This window comes from Neolamprologus brichardi, chromosome 13, assembly GCF_056152115.1.
Source record: "Neolamprologus brichardi isolate AB-2024 chromosome 13, ASM5615211v1, whole genome shotgun sequence".
NCBI classification, from domain to species: domain Eukaryota; kingdom Metazoa; phylum Chordata; class Actinopteri; order Cichliformes; family Cichlidae; genus Neolamprologus; species Neolamprologus brichardi.
Genome location: NC_142116.1, coordinates 6,864,210 through 6,878,950, shown reverse-complemented (window position 1 = coordinate 6,878,950; position 14,741 = coordinate 6,864,210). Strand labels below are relative to the sequence as shown.

At 39.5% G+C, this 14,741-nt stretch overlaps 1 protein-coding gene and 1 long non-coding RNA gene across 3 annotated transcripts in view; one reads left to right on the top strand and one right to left on the bottom strand.

Moving 5' to 3' along the window:
- Positions 1–7,701, top strand: part of abch1 (ATP-binding cassette, sub-family H, member 1) — a 47,656-nt gene extending 39,955 nt beyond the window's left edge. For both annotated transcript variants that reach the window (XM_087850049.1, XM_087850048.1), the window contains exons 18-20: positions 85–244; positions 1,415–1,519; positions 3,355–7,701. In XM_087850049.1, coding sequence (XP_087706175.1) covers positions 85–244; positions 1,415–1,519; positions 3,355–3,461 — 372 coding nt within the window. In that variant the 3' untranslated portion in view covers positions 3,462–7,701. The remainder of the gene's footprint in view (positions 1–84; positions 245–1,414; positions 1,520–3,354) is intronic.
- Positions 3,488–13,714, bottom strand: LOC148099897 (uncharacterized). Its single transcript, XR_015719909.1, has 3 exons — positions 13,681–13,714; positions 3,677–3,736; positions 3,488–3,560 (listed from the first exon to the last, which is right to left on the bottom strand). It is a non-coding gene; the product is annotated as an uncharacterized LOC148099897 (long non-coding RNA).
- Between the last annotated feature and the right edge of the window lie 1,027 nt (positions 13,715–14,741).

Here is a 14,741-nt window from a genome sequence, read left to right as displayed (position 1 = left end):
TAAAATGCCCACAACTTAATCAAGCTTGTTATCTTTTTCTTACCCCTGCTCTTCATCTCTTTCTCTCTCTTTCTGTCTTTGCAGAACCCTAACGAAGGGTCCTTGGTGCTCGTCATAATTCTGATAGTCCTGCAGGGTGTCACAGGCATCTCATTCGGCCTCGTCATCTCATCTGCAATCGACGACGAGCAGAGCGCCAACCAGGCCGCTCTGGGTATCTTCTACCCCAACCTCATCCTTAGTGGTAAGCAGTGAGATTTACTGTTGTGAGTGTAAAAAGCACAGTAGGTGTGAGTCTGAGCATCACGTAATCAGGGAATTAGAATCTGATTAAATCATCTTTGATGTTGTGAACTGGGTGTAAGCATTTGTGTAGGTAGTGCAAATAAATGGTGGTTTTATTTGGATTAAAAGCTCAAAACTTTAGAAGTTGTAGGAGGATGTGTAATATTTTGTATATATACGTTATGGGAAATGTGTTTATCCTTTGCTGACACTGATGTGCAAATAAGCTTACGAAGACTAAAGCCCACTGCCTAACTCACTGATGTTTAATCATTTATAGCAGATTTTCTTTCATTTTGGTTTTTCTTATGCACACTAAGTCATCCAGTGTTTTCATATCATATCAGACTTCTTGTTAGCAGCCCTGCAGTTGCACAAACTGGTTGCTAGTCTTCCCAAGGGCCACGTAAAACAACAACAACAAAATCCAGTGAACAAGACATGCAGACAAGAAAAACATGCCTGAAATATACAACGAAGTGTAAAATGCTCTTATATCAGTGTGAGGCATATAAGATTTGTGATATAATTTTGACATGCTTGCTATTCCTTTGATGAAGTCCCAGTTAATGATTCATGAGTAAAAAAACTGATGTTTTTTAAGCTATTTTTGGAGGATGTAATAGTTACTCTGCATACATCTGTGATGAATACAGAATAATAAGAAATTCTTTAAAGGCTTTTTCTTATTTTGATGCTGTGGCCTAAAAGGACGGAAACAGCAGTGAATAAAATCTCTCCACTGTGTTCATCCTGTTGCTGTTCTGCTCTGGATCTTCCAGCCATATCACAATATTTCCATCTTTGAACTCTGAGTCCAGACTTCCTTAGAAAAAGATGGAATTCTGAACATCTGCAATTCAAAGCAAAATTTGTGTGCTGATGAAGTGATTGCTGCAGAAGAGCTGCTAAATGCACCGTGAAGTGAGATTAGTTTTTCAGCTGCTCAGACTGAACTTTGAACCTGATTTGGCATGTGAAAAAAACAGAAAAAAAAACAAGAGAAAGGGCAGATTATTGCTTCACAGCCTGCTTGTTATCAGAATCTAGACACAAAGCATTCCTGCTGGAGGTGTAAATGATATCTTACCCACATCTGACACATTGTCCTCTCTGTCCTGTGATGCAGGTATCATCTGGCCCGTGGAATGTATCCCGTATCCTCTCCGCTACCTTAGCCTGGTCCTTCCTCAGACCTACGCCTCAGAAGCCCTTCGCTGTATCATGTACAGAGGTAACGCTCATGCACAGAACGCATCACACACAACAACAGTTTAACGTCATGTGCTGTTGCTGCGCACCATATGGCATATTGGTAGCGTGTAAGAGTTAGCAGCGTGTGCACGGCTCAGATGATTACGTTGTGCACAACGGAGCCAGTTGACTAAATCATTAATCAGCTCTGAGTCCAGTGTAACTCATCTCTCAGGAGGTGTAGCAGTTTCACTCTGTCTTCCAATCTTTTCTCCTCCTGTTGACCTCTGAACAATAAGACTTGATGACAGCACGAGCTCCCCTTGTGTTACTTGATACAGAGGAAGTCGGAGGAGCCATTTCCTGTTTGAAGGCCTTATCGTATAAGTGTGGTGGAAAAAATCTCACAGGGACAAGTCCACGATGTCAGAGTTCAATTTAGGAAATGAACTGCCACCTTTCTTTTCTTTTACCATGGAAAATGCAGCTTCATCCTGCCACATTTGCTAACTGGACTTGATGACTGTTTAATCTCATACAAGATGTCCCTGTCTATAAACTCAGAACCAGATTTAAGATCAATCTATTATGCTTTGTTTTATTTTCTTCTTTTTCCAGGGGTCGAAGCTTGTACTAAAACCTTTTTGAGATACTGAGGTCAGCTTATATATGAGAGATCCCTGTGAGATAAAATTTGGGCTTGAGTCTGCTCGAAACACTTGGGTTCCCCCACCTTCAAAGGGGAGCCCATTATAAGAAAACTGGCATGAAGCAAAATGAGCTACAACAGCTTATTTCAAGCCGAGGATAAACTAAGCGGCGCTCTGAGGTCTATTTTATATGCAAAGGAACTCTAACAGAGTCCAGCAGACATGAAAATTTAACAGTAGGTCAGCTTTAAATGAGTTGAAGCTACATCTGTGAGTCACTTTAGCTCTTTTTTTTTGATTGATAATTTTTTAATAGACAGAAAAAAAACAGACACAAGTTACAAATTTCTAAATCACATCATGTTGTGTCCACTTTTATAAACCCTTTCTCATTCTTATTGATATAAAGGGTTAGTTTACTAAAGTCTTGGAAAACTATAAAATTCTTCAGAGACTGTCGGCTATAAAAAAAAGAAGCAAAAGTTGTCCCTGATTTTTATTGAAACACTGGGGCCTCTTTCAGCAGTCTTGCCCTGTCTTTGATCTCTCCATGTCCACCCCGACCACTTGCAGGTGTGCGTTTGCAAAACAACAACCTTCAACTTGTATTTATTTTGTCGGAGGAGGTCGCAGGGATCAATCTGTTAAGCCGGGTGGGTGATGATGCTGATACAGCAAAAAAGGTACATGTTGAGGCATACCACAGTTTGGGTGAATTTCATCAAAGGTCACAAACAGGTTACATTAGAGCTTCCCACTGGCAGTCTGACCGATTGGACAGTGTCACAGTGCACAACACTGTAAATATATCTAACAAAAAATGCAAAAGCATGCTCCTTTTTTGCACAATTGATCTGACATGACTGACACGTCTCTGAGTTGCAGCCCAGCTCCCATTGATGGTCCTCAACATGAAGAGTCAAATGGGTACAGAAGCTGATGCTTGCTCTCTGCACAAATCACAAATAAAAGGGTGGTTAGAAAGAAATCTTAAATTGGCGCGAGCTCAGGGAAATACGCATAAGTGCATATAGAGACAACCTTGAAGTGAGGGGATAGAGTTTCTGCTTTTTTATAGGTGCAGTCTCAGAACTTTTTGATCACAGTTTGCATAAATCTGGTGCTGAAATCGTCGACCTTGTCTTTTTCTGTGTCCACTCTTTGCTTGTTTTTTCTTTTGATTTTTAAAATATGTAGTAAATGTAGATATAAATCTTCCCATCAGGCTGGGGTTTGTCTCGGATGATGGTGTGGCGAGGTTTCGCTGTTACCCTGGGCTGGAACACTTTCTTCCTCATCCTGGCGACAGTCATCCTGAAGCTGCGGACGTGACAGCCTCACCCCACAGAGCCTCCTTCAGAATGGGGGGTGGAGCTGTCAAGGAAAGTCCTGAAGTCAACGACTCACCAGGGCCTCCTACATGTGGATGGACTGGGGCAACGGCAAGAGGGAAAAGGGATGGAGGGGTTCACTGTGGTTTAATAGTCTGATGGGTTGAATGCATCAGTCGCTCTCCTCCAAATTATGTCTCTCTCACACACACTTACAAACATAGACTCTTGGGGTCCCTCATCCAGCGGCCTGAACTTGCAGCAGTTGCCTTTGGCCTGTTTAAACGGAAGGGTGAATTTAGGATGCTGCACACAGAAATACACAAGGTAGAAAATGTACATGCACAATATGTTATTTAAGTATCGTGTGTGGTCCTTTAGTTTGTTTCAATTCTATCCGTAGCTTCTTTAACTCAACACCATCTGAACGGCCATGCACCAGCTCAGGGTCACGTTTTATTACTTTTGTTTGGCCTTAGTGTTTAATGCTACTAAAGATTTTTCTGTAATACACTTTATCTTACATCAAGTGGAGCAGCCCATTTTTTGGGGGGTGGGGGGGAAGTGAATGTAACTGTTTTTTGTCCTTGCAGTATATACTGTCTATCCTGTGTATATTTGCATTAAACAGACAAATCAGTTCAAGTTTATATAAAAAAGAAGAATCTTAGCACAACAGAAGCTTTTTGTCCACAAGAAAACGTGAAAATGTTTTCCAAGCAGAGAACCTGAGTGGAGGATTGTTGCATAATGTCGTGGGACTAGTTTTAAAGTGCTGATTGCATCATGTTGTTCAGAAGGTTCTCACCCACAGAAACACCATCTTCTCTATCTGCTCGCTTTTGATGTTTGTGTTCAGCTTTTTGTCCTGTCTGGTTATGACTTGACAGGAAGTGGTTTCATCTCACCGTGTTAGAGGTGCTGCAAAATCGTCACGTAGAGGTGCATTGTCGCTGTTGACTGTTCAGCCTGAAGGTTTTCTCTTTTTTTTGTGTGCCTGCGTCTCTTTTAGGAGGAGATTGGTGATGGGGAAAGTATTGGTACTGTATCTGTTTTTTAATTATTATTTCTCTCTACTTTGCTGGACAGAGTGGAGGTTCTTGGACAGATTTCCTTTCGCTGGTATATAGCTGTCCTAATCCATACAACTCTATTTTTTACACAGACATTTAATTTGCACAGACTTTTTATTAATCTTTCTTTAAGAATAATACAGATTAAAAGCACACAGGAGTAATGCTGCTTTGAATTAAACATGCTATGGAAATTAGGGAGGAAAAAAAGGGAAGAAAAATCAAATGAAAATGCAGAAATAAGGTGTTTATAGTCAGAAAGCTTGGTTTTCCTTCCTTTTTTATGTAGAAGTAAACTGCAATGAAGAAATTTTAATTTTGACTTTGGGGGTGCTTTGACATCCTACAACAGATACCACTCTTTGTTTTGTGGGGTATGTTTCCAATTAGAGGTTAGAATAAACAATGAGAAAAACAATTTTAAAACAAGACATGCCTATATCTCACAGGTTGTTTATTTTTCTGTCTTAAATCTACATCATAGGTGCATCATAACCAGAAACCATGCACAATAACCTGATGTGCACCTCCCCAGCAATGTAATTATATGTCACACTGATGCAAGCGCAGGTGTAAATGCTGGCAACCATGTCAGCCATTTGTGTACGCTACATCGTAGTGTCTGCATAGATTCACTGCAGAAGAATAACTTAAGTGTAAACCAGTGAGCTATCTGCCTTTACCCATAGCATCATCATGTCTTCAGAGGAATAGTTTGACTTTCTGGTGGCCTAATAATAGGGGAAGATGTAAACAGTTGGCTTAGCTTAGCGCTAATACAGGAAAGGGTAAAACAACCTGCCCAATTTACAAAAAACACAAAAATATTTAAAGGTTAATACATGTTTTGGTTCATCAAAAAATATAACTAAATAACTGAACTAAAATAAAAATAAGGACCTATTCAACCACAAGTATTTTTTTACTGTTCAAGAGTTTTTTAAGAAGTGACATTGGCATAAATCATTTTGTCCATTTTCCCAAAATATCAAAGGGTTTCTTTAAATGTAAAAACCTTTGAGAGACCCACAGTGCTGCAAAAGCACCAAACCAGCATTACATGTCGTGCCACTCTAAGATTTAGAAATGTTTACATTCATTAATGTTTAATCAATCATATTTTACTTTTTACCCAGTTTTTGTTTCCATCCTGTTGATCAACACATACTGATGCACAATGTTGTTGTTGTTTTTTTACCCATGATGCAACAGTGCTGGTAATGGCAGTTATATCATTAATATGTCCATTAACAAGATAAATAATGAATCTAAACCACTGTAAATTCCTCTGCTTGCTTTGTGTCGGCTTACATTATGGTTTAATGATGATGTGCATACGCCATGCTGCGTACTGAGATTTTCATGCACTGTAAATCTGCTCTTGCTGCTCTGCCGTACATTCATCAGTGTTCCTGTCGCACATTTTATGGGACATTGCGTTGACTTATTCATCTTATTTAAACAGCTTTCTATTATGTTCAGAGGACTTCTAAATGGACTTTACTGTATTTTGCCACACTGTGAGGATATACTGTAGCTCTGTTCATATTCTTACCTCTGTGCCTCAGTTGACTTTCATCACACGATAATGTGTGTTTATATAAAATCATGTTAAAGTGGTGGTAAAATTGGTACAGCTCGTGTAAAACCGTTGCTGATTCTGTGAAAATGCTTTTGTTTTGTTTTGTTTGCTCTTGGAAAGCTGATATATTGTTGCCAAAAACTCAGTTTGATCTGTGTAAAATTTCTGATTTTTGTTCAAAAGTGCTTTGTATCGATCACTACTTACATTTACTTTCCCACACTCCAGTACCCACAAGACCAGCTAAATAATATGTAAAAGCAAACATCTGAGCAAAAGTCTGCATGTCTTTGCATCTTATGATTTACATGAACTGCAATGATCCAACTAAAGATTCTGATTTAAATGAGCTATGGGGATTCTCCTGTATTGGTTCTATAATACTAACGACACCTCAAGAACAAGCATATCAAATTAACCCTTTCACGCATAGTGGTCACTACAGTGGACCGCTATTCAAAGGCTGTTTTCTTGTATTTGTGTCATGTTGATGGTATACTTGCACATAAACCTCTACATTGGACACTGATGTGTCACTCCATACCCTGCCACCCACTGGTTGTTCAATGTTACTATAGATGTATGACGTGTTTCATTGTAATTATTGTTATTCAACCCTGTCATGCATGAATTATGACAACCTCAATCAGAATTTTTTAAGTATTTTTATTCATCCTTTCATGCCTAAAGATGACTAAAAATACTAAAGGAAAGGTTGAAGTTGTCATAATTCATGCATGAAAGGGTTAAATATTTTAGACAAGATGGATGCAGCACAACATTCACTGACCTTTAGTTCTGCGCCACCAAGAGATCTGCATTTTTCATTGCTTTGCTATTAATTTCAGCATTTAGCTGAACTACTGCTACGCCTTACTGCAGCCTGCGCAGCTTTGTGGTGTACCCTGCAGAGAGTAACGGACGCTTGTGTCCTTGAAATGTCCGATTTCCCTATTCTGAAAATGTGTTTTCTCAGTTAATCTCGATAAGCCAGTTTATCTGTCTTTTTTCTTTCATTTTGAGGGAACGACAAGAAGTGGTTGCGCAAATCGGACGTGTTGCAATTTAGTTTTTTGCAGTCAAATCACTACATTTGTTGTGTTGTTTGTCTGTGTTGCCAAGCCACCATCAGCCAGATCTGACCAAACATCCGTAATGCCCTTACAAAGCAGATTAGCTGAACTATGAGTGTCGAACACCCAAGCAAATGTAGTCGCTGATGATCTTATCAAAAATATTTTATGTTTTTAAGAAATTTTAAACCATTTTTTTTCAGAAACTTTACAGTGAATACAAGTCTGAAAGTTTTCTTCAGTTCACCTCAATAGCATGATTAGAATCAGCCAAGTCTTATTCAGAGTTTAGTCTTTTTGTAGTTGGAGTATTGCAGTTCATATAAACAATGTTATGAAGGTTTGTGCTGCCAGGTTGAATCACATCCTCTCTGCTCCGAACTCTACCTCCGCTGTCTCTCCCTAAAGGGCATGTAAAGCATTTACACTCCTGTGTTGTGACATTTATGCACTGTGAAAGTGGACAAGCGTGTCTGCATTCATGTATTCTCATACAATAAACTCGTCTGAAAAATCCTGTCTTTGTCTCCTCCTTCTGAATATTGGAGCCATGCCAGATTTCACTCGGTGCCTATAAAATCCCCGCAATTCCTGTGGTTACGATAAACCCCCGGAGGCCGTGCACGATGGATTTATTTGATGACTTCATAGTTGCATCATTGTGTTTGTTACCTTAGTGATGGAGATGACCCCACTGCGTCTTGTATTCTTACCTGACTGCTAGACTGTTTGAACTCTGTGTGCCTTTGTTTGCGTCAGATTAATGTTGTTGGTGCTTTTTCTTTGTTTATTCAGTCGCATTGAGGGGACTCAACTTTTGGGGACTAGAAACATAAGAAAAATATATGATCAAAGCCTAAGGGTTGGGGTTAGGCTGGGAATTTAATGCATTTCCTCTGAAGCGATGGAACATGACTATGTGTGGTAAGCATGCCTCATGGCCCATTGTTCATGTTTATGGGAGATAATGAGTCTGTGCATGCTTGTGTGGGTTTATGACCTGAAATGTTTCTTTCATTAAACATATTCAAACATAATTATTGTGTATGATCTGTCAGCGTCATCTTGAAGCCACGTTTGTGCACAAAGGAACAAGTTTATTTACACAACTGCAGAAAACAAACAAACACAAAATACATATTTTGTAATACAACTCAAACTATTAATCCAGGACATGACTGAAGACGTGACTTTAAGCCTTGACATTTTTATGCATTCATCCTCTTTTCAAACACGAACATCAGCATTAACGCTGTTTTTCTTCGGTGTGCACATTTCCTTATTTCTGCTCGCAATGGCTCTGCACCATATATTACATAACTGGGCTTTGACACAAAAAGCTGTCGTTGTTTGATATATTTGCTTTAGGTGAGCGCACGCTGCCAGGCTGAAAAACAAATCTCATGGGATGCCAAACTCAACATTGCATTAGTTCATCTCTCAGCACTTTTCATCTCGCCTCTCCTGTCTGTCACACTTAGTCCCAACCCAGACTCACTTACTTGAAGTCTATAAAATGTATCTTAAAAAGGTTCTCTCTTCCTAAAACAGTGAGACAGTATATTTTCTCCAGCGTAAATCAGTAGCACTGTTGTTTTTCAGGAGTTCAAAGAATAAAAATAAAATCGTTGCATTGTGCAACAGTGCGGATACGTTTTTGGACAACAACAGGGTCCGATGCCCTTAGCAGACTTTTGCATTTTTCTATTGTTGTGCAGTTTGAGAATTCCATTCAAGACAGAGTGAACTCTATGAGCGGAGTTGTTCTTGATGCTTAATACACAGTCAGTGGACTCTTTATTAGGTACACCTTTCTGCACAGGGTTGGACTCTGCCTTAATTCTTCATGTCACAAATACAAGACAGTCCTGGAAACATTCCTCAGAAATTTTGGCTACAAATCCATGATGCTCAACACATCCCAAAGGTGCTCTATTGGATTGAAATCTGATGGCCGTGGAGGCAATGATCTGAGCTTTGTGGCACTCGATTTATCCTGCTGGAAGGCACTATCAGAAGACACTGCGTTCATAACACTCAGGTAGACTGTAATATTTTAATAATGCTCTGTTGGTACTAAGAGCTCCACAACATTACACCACCAGCAGCAGTCTGAACTGTTCATACTCTTGATGCTTTCGTGTAGTTTTTGCCTAATTCTGTCCCGACTCTCTGAATGTCTCAGTAGAAGTGAGACTCATCAGACCAGCCAAGCTTTTTCCAATCTTCTATTGTCCAATTTTGGTCAGTCAAAGTGAATTGTAGGCTCAATTTCCTGTTCTTAGCTGACAAGAAAGGCACCCTGTGCTTCAAAGTTCAGCGTATTGTGTTTGACCTGACGCTCTTCTGCATATCTTGGTTGTATCGAGCGTGTTTTTTTGAGTCACAGTTGCCTTCCTGCCAGCTTGACGTCGCCTGACCATTCTCCTCTGATCTCTGGCATCAACAAGGCATTTTCACTCAACGAGCTGCTGCTCGCTGGATGTTTTCTCTTATTTTGGCCATGCTCACTGTAAACACGAGAGATGGTAGTGTGGGAAAATCCCAGTAGATCAGCAATTCCTGAAATACTCAGACTGGCCCTTCTGGCACCAACAACCATGCCGCATTCAAAGTCACTTAAATTAGCTTTCTTCCTTTCTGATGCTTTGTTTGAACTTCCGCAGATCATTTTCATCATGTCTGCAGGCAAATGATGAGTTTCTGCCATGTCGCTGGCTGATTAGATATCTAACAAAGAGACCTGTGAGTGTATGTGTGCGCAGTCTGTGAGTGAGGGTCTCAGATGACTTCTTCACATGGAAGGTGAAATTAAATGGCAACAGGTATCGAAAAATTTCGAACATATTTAATTACACCCAATATTAACTAAAACCCTAATCAAAAGATAAATGGAGCCACAATTCATATATTAATACTGAAAAAAACTGTTCATCTTTAAAAAAATTAGTTGTCTTCTTCTTCCCGTTATTATTTTTAGTAGTAGTAGTTCTAATGACTTATGATCTGTGTTTACGTATAAAGATAAATGATGTTTCCTTCAAGAAATGCTTCATGTTGACTGTTTAAAATTTACCACATGTGCTTGTGTGCTTATGTGCATGCAGTTTCAGTTGTGAAAATCCCCACGCAATTCTCTTTGCTATGTCTTAACTGCTTCTGTGCACTCATGCTGCTCTGAATCTAACATTTCAACCAGGCTGTACACCTCATAATGCAACCTCTGGAAAACAGATAACAGCCTTAGTGACAGGCTGCTATTAAAACAGTCCTTCAGTTCAGTGTGAAATAGGAGACTGGTTGTCTCTCTACACTCTATTACAGGCGTTGGTGAGCTTGGTGTGCCACCTAATTACTGTCAGTGACTCTGCAATTACACTCAATGACACTTAAATCAACTCTAAGCGTTTGTGTTGTCATGCCGATGCAACTGACTCCCAAATATACATATATATGGTGCAATGTGAACAAATGCGCAAACAAATTTGCAACAGTAGGAGACGAGCATGGTAAAAAAGGCTCTCTGGGAAACTGATGTAACTGATCCAGATCTTGCAAAGTTTGTTAAACTTTAAATGAAGGAAAATTCAGGTTACAACTGTACACATCTGGATGACATTACTTCTAATCATTTTGAGACTCGTCATGTGTTTATTCTCAAAAAACGTTCCGTTTTTCACTCTTCCTGAAAACATCACGGTGTAGTTGAAGTTAGTTTGAAACGAAGCCTTGCGTCAAATTAACTGCTGTCCCATTTAACAAAGGGGTGATAAACCAGGAGAAATACAGCGCACCACATGCTAGTGGTGCACGTGGCAATAAAAGTTATGATTTAAGGGGATGCAATCATGTGGGGGATGATTTCATCCCCTCAAATGGGACACAATCAGCAAACCCAGAACAGATTAAACCAAATAAAAGCTGCATTAACCGCTATCAGTTTCATCAAACTCTGGAAGAGTGCACAGAAGAGATAGTTACAGCAGAAAATGGCGTCGTCTGTTGGAGGAAATGTCTTATGTCTTGTCAAATAGATATTACTTATCAATGTGCATACTGTACAGTAGTTAATGTATTGGTTTACAGTGGCTATAAAAAGCTGAACTGAAGGCGTCGTCTGTGGATCTACCCATTCGATTTTCCTGTTGATTTAAAACAGATGTTGGGTAAATTAGATCTGTACAAAAAAAGAAAAGAAAAAAAGAATAAAAAAATTTAACTTCACTTATTTAGGTACAGGAGGAGATCGAGACATTCATTTCCGAGTTTCAGCACTTTGTTCAGTGCTTTGTTAATCTGTGGTCTGTAATAAGCCAATAAATCACTCACATCGCTACTAAATCACTTTGAAAAGGTCTAAGTCATCATGTTTGATCTCTGCGAGACCAGTGGGAAGGCAGATCTGAAATGTTGTTATCATATCAGGGACTCTTCAGTAGCTTCGGTTTCAGTGCTGCACAAGTCATTCAGAGAGCGAGACTGTATGCACGTTTGTATCATTGTTTCAAATGATCTAAGAACTAGAGGAAGGTACATTGTGATTTATAGTGTGTGAATGTGAGGCAGTTTCACTAGTTCACAAAAATGTTTTCCACACGGTCAGATTCATAGACAACGCAGTATTGTGTTCTATCCAGAGCATGAGATACAAAAGGCCTGGAACCTTTCTAGTTTGGCTTTAATAGCCCTATCCAACCATGCCTGCCACTTCATTAGGTACAGGTTGGACCCTTTTTGACTTTAGGGCGGTTTCAGTTTTTGCTGCATAGATTCAACAAGGTGCCGGGAGCGTCCCTGGACATTTTGGTCTATATTGACATAACAGTATCACACAGATTTATCGGCTGGGCATTTATGAAGTCAGTCTCCTCTTCACCACATGAGATCTGGTGACTGTGGAGGCTATTTGAATACAGTGAATCCATTGTCTGTTTGAGTCTAACTTTATGACATGGTACATAATCCTGCTGGAAACAGTCATCAGAAGATGGGTACACTGTGGTCCTAAAGGGATGGGCATGGTCAGCAATAACACACAGATAGGCTGTGGTGTTTAAATGATGCTCATTTGGTGTTAAGGGGCCCAAAATGTACCATGTAAATGTTGCAGCATAAATAAAGAATCATAAGGCCAAGTAGCATTTTTTTTTTCTAATCTTCTGTTGTCTAATTTTGGTGAGCACATGCACGTTTGCTTTTCTCAGCTGACAGGAACACTCGATATGTTGTGCCTTCATAGATCCTCTTTTCCATACCTTGGTTGTAATGAGTGGCTATTAGAGTTGCTGCTGCTGCCTTCCTAACTCCAAACCTTCTGCCTATTCTCTTCTGATCTCTAGCATCAACACCACCCTTTTACTCAGAGAACTGCTTCTAACTGGATATTTTCTCTTTTTTGGACCATTATCAGAAAACACTAGAGAAGGGTGTCTGGGAAAATCCTAATAGATCAACAGTGAAATACCCAGACCAGCCCATCTGGTACAAACAACCATGCCATGGTCAAAGTCACATAAATCACATTTCTTCCGCATTCTGACGCTCGGCTTGAACTTCAGCAGGCTGTCTTGACTATGTCTACATGCCTACATGCAGTTGCTGCGATGTGATTGGCTAACTAGATGACTGCATTGCCAAGCAGCTGAACAGCTGTACCTAAAAAAGTGACAGGTGAGTGTATATTTCCAGTTGTATATACAAAGATCTACAATGCCATCTATAAAGCGTGCATAGAAGTTAATATCATCTCATGAATATGTTCTGCAGTAAATATACAACCACTGAAGTTTTTATGGAGTTAAACATTATCTGATTATCTAACAGCAAAATTTTAATAAGTCCAACCATACATGCACCGTTTCAGATGCAAATGCATTTCAGTCAAATGACGCACTGACAGCTAAGACAGAAAATTATGTTTTCCCATTAGTTCGCCTCTTGCTTTGGTAACTTTAATTTCTAAACTAGACCACAAGGAGTTTAAAAAGTACAACACACTAAAGGTTACAAGACATAACCTAAACTTTAAATGGACTGCATTTATAATGCACTTCTCTAGTCTTACCGACCATTCGAAGTGCTGTATAAAATATTCTTTGTGGCTTGTATTTTTACCATATTATAATGCATGCAGACAGGGGGCTTTTATTTTGAAATCCCATCAAGAAAGATGGCATCTCTTCTCAGCCCTTCTCAGTGAGGAGTTTCAGTTTGGTTCATTTACATCTGGAGTAAATTACTGTGCATGCTGCTTTATACTGTATGTAATAGCGCACATTAAAGTTTCTCAATCACTCTCAGAAATGTTGCTGTATAATTATAATATTTGGTTCTTCAGTGGGACAAAGCAGCGTTGTTAGGCAGAGCCAATTCCACACTTCATCCTTTGACAATATGAGCAATCGCCTTCAGTTTTGTTAATCAAATACACAAAGTAAAGCACACACACGCGCGCACACACAGACACACACTCAAAGCAATTCTGAAACCTACCAGTTACAAAAGTCCTCAGTCTCGTAATACCAGCACACTCACACACACACTGATTCACTCTATGTGTTGCTTTGTGATATGCTAAACATTCTGTAAACATTACCCTGTGCATGGTTACTGTCACCATGGCAGCATGACAACAGTGCTTAGCCCGGCCCCTCAAACACGGGACAGTAGTGTTATTTAATATTTGGCTACCCATGAGCACAGCATGTTTCTATCACATAATCCTGTCACACTAGTGAAGACTTCTCCATGCAGCCCTGTGCAGCTGAACACAGCCCAGCTGTTGCTATGTTTTGGTCTGATCGCACAACAACAACAAAGGATAAAATGCTCCCTGAGAACAGACTGGCCTTAGTGCAATCCCACACACTTTGTCCACGGTCAGCATCACATGGGATGAGAGCAGATGCTTTTGCTCAGATTTAGGGCGCTTAGATCATTCTGAGGTTGTGTATCAAGTGAATTAAGGAAGGACGGAAACAGATATGTTTATGTGGCTGTAACTGAGGAGATTGATGCCAAAATAAGTTTTTGGCCAACATGTGAAAAAGTTATTTTAATCCACTTTTTGTTTCCAAAACAGCATCAAGATAGAGGTTGAAAACCCAGATTGTGTCATGAACCTGAAGCCGGGGTCAAACTCTGTCAAAACATTCAGTAGCAGAACACAGAAACAGCAACATTCTGCTCGTTTAGTGAAACTTGCACTTGATTAGTTGTGGTGAGACGCTTAAGTATAAACGCCAATAAATGTACTTTTTTTAAAAAAACCCTCTGTAGTAAAAAAGCAGCCATCGTCTCAGATTCAACCAGCAGAAGAAGCAGAGGTCAGGAGACTACATTTTTCTTCTCTCATTGCAGTTAAAAATCAGAGCTTATTTAAAGTGTTTCATTGTTTTGTTCATCTCTGTCTTTATTTGGTATCATCTTTACTTAATCACTTGCTCATCATTTTTTCTATTGCTTATCGAAGTTTCTAACTGCCTGCATTTATATCAGTCAAATTTTTGGTTTTGCTCATTTCTTCATGTAAACTGTCTTTAAACTGTCTCTTT